Source organism: Galeopterus variegatus, unplaced genomic scaffold (assembly GCF_000696425.1).
Source record: "Galeopterus variegatus unplaced genomic scaffold, G_variegatus-3.0.2 Scaffold1921, whole genome shotgun sequence".
NCBI lineage: Eukaryota > Metazoa > Chordata > Mammalia > Dermoptera > Cynocephalidae > Galeopterus > Galeopterus variegatus.
In genome coordinates this window covers 360213-367411 of record NW_007728032.1, presented here as the reverse complement: position 1 = coordinate 367411, position 7199 = coordinate 360213, and the positions used below count along the sequence as shown (strand labels likewise).

The 7199-nt window shown below is 37.1% G+C and overlaps 1 protein-coding gene across 1 annotated transcript in view; it reads left to right on the top strand.

Moving 5' to 3' along the window:
- The window catches only part of LOC103596051 (complement receptor type 1-like), a gene marked incomplete at its 5' end in the record, with an annotated part of 89794 nt that overhangs the window by 75805 nt on the left and 6790 nt on the right, over positions 1-7199 (top strand). The window contains 3 exons of the mRNA XM_008579609.1: positions 203-210; positions 530-602; positions 6903-7007. Of these exons, the coding sequence (XP_008577831.1) occupies positions 203-210; positions 530-602; positions 6903-7007 (186 nt within the window). The remainder of the gene's footprint in view (positions 1-202; positions 211-529; positions 603-6902; positions 7008-7199) is intronic.

Here is a 7199-nt window from a genome sequence, read left to right as displayed (position 1 = left end):
TCCTCTTTGGTTTGTATTTGGGAATATGCTTCCAGATGGTAGCTGTGCTCACTTGCACAAAGGGCTGTGTTGTGTAGACCTGTGAAAGCCACAAGACCAGTTTCCAGGGCTGTGTTGTGTAGACCTGTGAAAGCCACAAGACCAGTTTCCTGAGAATAGTTTTGTAATAGAGTTTGCTTCCAAGGGAATTTCTGTTGCAGAGGAGAGACTGTGTCTTAAGTCTTACACAAGAAACATGGGCAGGGCGGTGGAGAGCTGAAGCCCGGCAGCCCCACTGCTGGTGCTCAGCTACCTGTTAAAAGACTGTTGTTGTGCTAAAGCTTACAAAACTTCTCTGCTCACCCCTCAACTATAATCCTGTGGTAGTAAGACATACTCTAAATTAAACCCAGAGTAAAGCCGATTTTATATCTACACGTAAAAGAAAAGAAAACCTTGGCAACCCCTAGTGGGACTACATATTAAGATAGTGTTTGAAACCTATGGGTTATATTTTCCATGCATTTAATTACCATGTTTTACTGCCTAGGTATTTCCCTTGGTATGATCTTTATTTTAGCCATCCTTGTTCTCTGTTGGATAATTCTAAAGTGCAAAAATGGGTAAGTACAGCCATATTCTCCTAGAAAATGTAAATGCTACTTGCCTCCTCTTGAAAGACAAAAGGAAGTAAAAGAAAACCTCAAAAAAAAAAAAATACTACAACGTAAACAGACTTGGTAATTCTTATAAAGAAGGCCCTTGACACATATTATAAACAGAGAAGTATTTACCCTAAAGGAAATATGTATGATACTAAGAACCCTTTTTCAAAAAAGTTCGGCATTTTAAGAAGGAATTAAGTTTTACACAAAGAGAAAATAGGCAGAAGGAGTTGTTAAAAAGGTACTTATGATGCTGTTGATATCCTAGTTTGGCTGAGACATTGCAGACACTGACCTCTAAACACAGATCCTGTCACACTACTAAAAATTAGACTGTGTGTCCCACTGGCACACCTACCATAGGCTACTGGTGCAGAAGAATTGGGACTTTGCATTGGGTATTTTTTTTTTTAAAAAGTTTTATAAATGCCATTTATTTTTTAAACTTTCAAAAAACCTTGCAAAGATTAAGATCTAAATAAACACTTTTGACAGGGAAGAGAACATACACAGCTTTTGTACTGGTTGATTCAATTATGACGAAGTCATAAAAAGTTTTATAAATGCCATTTATTTTTTAAACTTTCAAAAAACCTTGCAAAGATTAAGATCTAAATAAACATTTTTGACAGGGAAGAGAACATACACAGCTTTTGTACTGGTTGATTCAATTATGACGAAGTCAGTGATGTCAGAATCAATGAGATCAGTATTAGGAGACTGATGAGTAAATTCTACACCCATGAGAAACAAAGTTTATAACTTTAAGTGAACAGTTTTTTATAGCAAACATTCTAAACGCAGTTTCCTACAATAAGCTTTACAGAAATTAAAGTTTTGATATTTCACAGGGATGCCAATACATTTTTTTAAAAAGTAGATTGTCACAATAGACCTTCTTGCAAATAACCTAGTCAAGAAGTCAATTTCATTCTAAAATAAAGAATTAGTAGAGATTTAAATTTAAGTTAAATCTTTATCCTTCCTAACTAATGTTCTCTATATTTTGTGGCTTGATATGTAAATATTCTTTGCCCTTTTTCATTACAAAAAGAAAAGGTAAGTAGCTTAATGCTTTATATTAGCAAAAGTGCAAAGTGAATACATTTTTCCCCGTAAGCTTTCTCATTAAGTACTGCTATAATTTGTGAGTTAATTTTTTTAAAAAATTTAACTAAGGCTGAATTGAAGACATTGGGGCTTCTAATTTTCTATATCTGTACCAGTCTCTAGTTTATACCATCCAGGGAAAATGATTATCCCTTCCTCTTGGAAATATTCAAGATGATTTTCCACCTCCCTCTCAATTGCTTCATTCCTCATCCCCTATGGCCTATTCCTTGTTAATCAACTGAAGCGTCAAATCTCCAAGCCCAACTATTGATTTGTTTCACCCACATAATTTAAGATCATTTCCTAATATTAATCATCCTCAGACATAAACAAGACTCAATAAACATTTCATAAAATTATTTCTTTAGAAATTATTGTCTTTTTAATCTGAACAACCTCAGGACATATACCATTTTTTCATGTTTTCCATCTCTTAAAACCTGCCTTCTGTTGTTTCCACATTATTTAAAAGTGTAATGTCCACAGCACAATCATTCTCTCTCTGACCAGTGACAAACCAGGATATGGTAGGAAGAAAGATCATGGTCTCTTTAACCTTAGCGGTCAGGGAGGATAAACCTCTCAAACGTCTAAGTAACCTACAGTAAAACCTATTATATGTGTATAGTCTGTGAAATTTTCAAAACATTTTCTGAAGTTTTATTTTCGGCCTGTTTCACTTCTTGGCATAGTGAGTGCATTCCTGTAACAAAATGCCATTTGTGTTCATGTTAGAAATAATGCATAGCTAAAATTAGGGAGTGGAAGTATTCAACTTAAATATTTACAATGCAAAAGTCCCAACCTTGGAAGCAGCTGGGTGGATCAGTCATTCAGTCACACTTCTGTGAGTGGGTGAAGCCCATAAGCAAAGCAGGTATGGCTGTATGGGGAGAATTGATGGTTCTTTATCAAGAGCTCAAGCTTTCCTCACAGAAGACAAGGGTTCTCACCATGAAAAGGAAGGAAGTCATATGAGAAACACAGAATATAAGAGTGGAAAGGACATTAGGGGTCATCTAGCCAGAAAAGCAGTTTATCTCAGAGCTAAAAAAAAAAAAAAGAGATTGAACAGTGTAGAACGAGATGGCCTGCTTTGGGAGAGACTTGGATCAAACTGGGCTGGGCAGGGTGCAGGCTGAAGCCTACCTCTGATACAGGAGACAACTCAGAAACTGCATAAGCAGTCTCAAGATTTCCTAAGAAGCTAAAATGAGACAAAAATAGAGTACACACGTACACACACACACACACACACACACACACACACAAAGAAATGATCTCACCTTTTTTCAAACACTCCTCAAAGAGGCCTACTTTACCTATCCTATCAAAGAATGCATCTCCCCCATCCCTGCATTGCTAATCTATCTTACCCTGCTCTACTTTCTTCATAGCCTTATCCCCTTTTATTATAATTAAATTAATTAAGGTTCTTGTTTATTTTCTTTCTCCCTCCATTAGAATGTAATCTCCATGAGGTCACAGATTTTTGTCTTATCTTCACCAACAGATCCATAACAAATATGAACTGTTCCTGGCTCAAAGACGTGCTCAGTAAATATTTACCACTTGAGTGAGTGTGCTGAACACCACTGAGTGTTACCACAAAAGGATGCATTCTGCTATAACTCCCTACCAAGTTAAATAGTACATCTTTAACTTGTCCTAAAATTAATGCAGGTTTCAAGGATGCTCATTGTTCTAACATACCAACTGCCCTAGTCTGTTTGGGTTGCTCTAGTAAAAATGCCATAGACTGGGTGACTTAAACAACAGGCATTTATTTCTCACAGTTCTGGAGGCTAGGAAGTCCAAGATCGGGTTACTTGCAAATTAGGTTTCTGGTGAGGGCCTGCTTCTTGACTAATAGATGGCAGTCTTCTCACTGTGTCCTCACATTGCGGAAAAGGGATGAGGTAGTTCTCTGGGGTCTCTTTTATAAGGGCATTAATCCCATTCACAAGAGCTCTGCCCTCATGACCTAATTACTTCTGAAAGTCCTCACCTCCTAATACCATTACCTTGGGGGTTAGGATTTTAACATAAATTCTGTGGGATACAAATATTCAGTCTATTCCATTGTACTAAAACTGAATATGGTAAGCAAACCTATTTTAAACTTATATCCCATTATTGATGGTTGCATATACCTTCTCAGTCCTCAGCTTTCCCAGATTCACAATATCTGGTTGTTCTGTGCATCCCTGCATGCCTCCCACCCTGCCCCCGAACCTTAGCCTTTCCCACCCTCTGTTAACGTTCTCTCTTCTTAGTCTGGACTGTACACCTCACCATCCCCCTTTCCAGACTATGAGCTCCTTGTGAGCAGGGGCTACTTATATCCACTCAAAATAATTTTTATTTAATGCTTTTTTATTTCCATTTGTATTGTGGTCAAGATTAATAAGAGTAGCAACAGTTTACATTTGTGTTTACAAAATGCTTTCCCAATATTATCTTCTTTGGTCCTCAAAGCAGCTCTGTGAGGTAGGTGGGCCCAATAATATTGTTCTCCCAAAGCAGAGAAGACTCTTAGAAGCAGAGAAATTCAGTGGCTTGTTTAAAATCATACCAGTAGAGAGTAGTTAGGAATTAGGGCTTTCGTCCAGATTATTTGACTCAAAATGTTGAATTCTTTATGCTATTCCTCTGATAATGCTAGTTGCCCATTTTTTAGTCTGATTCTGTATTACTAAAATTCAGTATCCAGAACTGTGTATTGAATCACCGTTTCTCTAGAAAACAGGATGCAACTTTTTTTTTTTTTGACTCTATATTCTGAGTTGTTAGCCTATAAGAAAATTAAGATATTTCTTTAAGGGCCATCTTTAGATATTTAGATTTAGAGAAAAACTTCCTGTCCATTCACACAGACTTGTAAGTTCTTCCTGTGATTTAACCTCACTGGCTTGACATTTCAATAGTGAACAAATGCTATTATCTGCACATTTTGATATTTCACTGTGTATTTACTGCCACAATAATTTGTGATAAATGTTAAACAACACAAATCATGCACTGATCACTGAGGAATAATAAACTGTTTAGACTTCTCCATTCAGAGCCCATTTATCCTTGCTTCTTCTTACTGCCTCTAACCAATTCCTATTTCTATACAAAATACCCTTCTTGTCCACAGTCAGATAAAACTTTAAAGTCTTCATTGGTATGATGCTTGGAGTGACAAAACTACTAAGGCTATCCTCTGTAAAGGCTCCTGCATTTTCCAATATTCATGTTAACCACCGGTAATCAACCAGATAGCCATTCATTCAACATATACTCACTGAGGTCATATTCTCTCACACCCCATGGACCGCTGTCACCTGTTACTCAACTAACCACTTAATCGCCACTCCTTGGAAGCCAGTACCACCTGGCTATCCAGCCTCTACTCCTCCTCGTGCATGCATCTCAAGTTTGCCCGTCCCCATGCTATGAACCCCCTGCCCCTGACTCACAGTCTTCTTCTTTGTCTCAAGTGCTGCATCATTCTAATTTCCATGCAGCAAAAAGAGTAACTGAGTGATGAGGGGTCATGAGGGTGGTAAAGTGAGTGACCTCTTTGTGCTTCCATTCTTAAGTCCCTAATGCAGTCTCATATGTAAAATCTAAAAGTACTGGTATTATCATTTCATTTATGTAAAATGAAATGCTTATTAAATAACCCCCAGAGGTTAAGGGCCATCTTTAGATATTTAGATTTAGAGAAAAACTTCCTGTCCATTCACACAGACTTGTAAGTTCTTCCTGTGATTTAACCTCACTGGCTTGACATTTCAATAGTGAACAAATGCTATTATCTGCACATTTTGATATTTCACTGTGTATTTACTGCCACAATAATTTGTGATAAATGTTAAACAACACAAATCATGCACTGATCACTGAGGAATAATAAACTGTTTAGACTTCTCCATTCAGAGCCCATTTATCCTTGCTTCTTCTTACTGCCTCTAACCAATTCCTATTTCTATACAAAATACCCTTCTTGTCCACAGTCAGATAAAACTTTAAAGTCTTCATTGGTATGATGCTTGGAGTGACAAAACTACTAAGGCTATCCTCTGTAAAGGCTCCTGCATTTTCCAATATTCATGTTAACCACCGGTAATCAACCAGATAGCCATTCATTCAACATATACTCACTGAGGTCATATTCTCTCACACCCCATGGACCGCTGTCACCTGTTACTCAACTAACCACTTAATCGCCACTCCTTGGAAGCCAGTACCACCTGGCTATCCAGCCTCTACTCCTCCTCGTGCATGCATCTCAAGTTTGCCCGTCCCCATGCTATGAACCCCCTGCCCCTGACTCACAGTCTTCTTCTTTGTCTCAAGTGCTGCATCATTCTAATTTCCATGCAGCAAAAAGAGTAACTGAGTGATGAGGGGTCATGAGGGTGGTAAAGTGAGTGACCTCTTTGTGCTTCCATTCTTAAGTCCCTAATGCAGTCTCATATGTAAAATCTAAAAGTACTGGTATTATCATTTCATTTATGTAAAATGAAATGCTTATTAAATAACCCCCAGAGGCAGTGTAGCAAACCAGGTGACAGCATGAGCTTTGCAATCAGTGAGACCTGTGTTCGCAGTCACTCACTAGCTATGAGACCCTGAGCAAGACACTTATCTTCTCTAACCCTCATTTTCCTTGCCTGGGAAATGGAGATAACAATAGTTCCTACTTTACTTAACATAGTGCCTCACTTATGATGAATGTCGGAAAATCTTAGCTATTATTATTTACACGATTGTTATTATTGATATTAAAAAGTGATTAAATACTTTTTTTTACTGTCAGTTCAAAATCTTGAGGTAAATAGTATTTACTAATCAAAATTATTTTAGAAATGTTGAAATGTATTGTTTTAAGGCATGGACACCTGTCTATAAACAATTTAGAGTCTTCTGACACAATATATAATATGGTTTTTGTATTGTTTCCTAATCCAAGTTTTTACTTAGTATTGAAAGATGAGATTTGCTTATTCTTTTCTTTTAGCCATCTTGCAAAGGTATCAGGAACTTGAGGGAAATTATACCTTAAATGTTAAAATGAAAGTTACTAATTTCTTTCAAAACAGAAACTTGCGTGATTAACGTAGATTTCCTATTTTTTTCTCCTCTGCCAATTAGCAAGAGTACAGACGAAAAATCTCAAGAAGAGATGATCCATTTACATACTCAAAAAGCCAGCTGTGTTCATTGCCAAACTCTGCAAACAAATCAGGAAAATATCAGGTACCTATTACACATACTGAATTCAAAATGTTTTCAGCAACTCAAATATTGAAAATGGGAACAGGATTTGAACATGAAATTGTACTAGGTAGGTAGGTCATTGATGCCAGAGTAGTGAGAAAGTACTTTGGGGGCTGGAAACTCCTTTTTTTCCCCTTGGATTATTATTTCAACGATTTTGGGTGATGACTC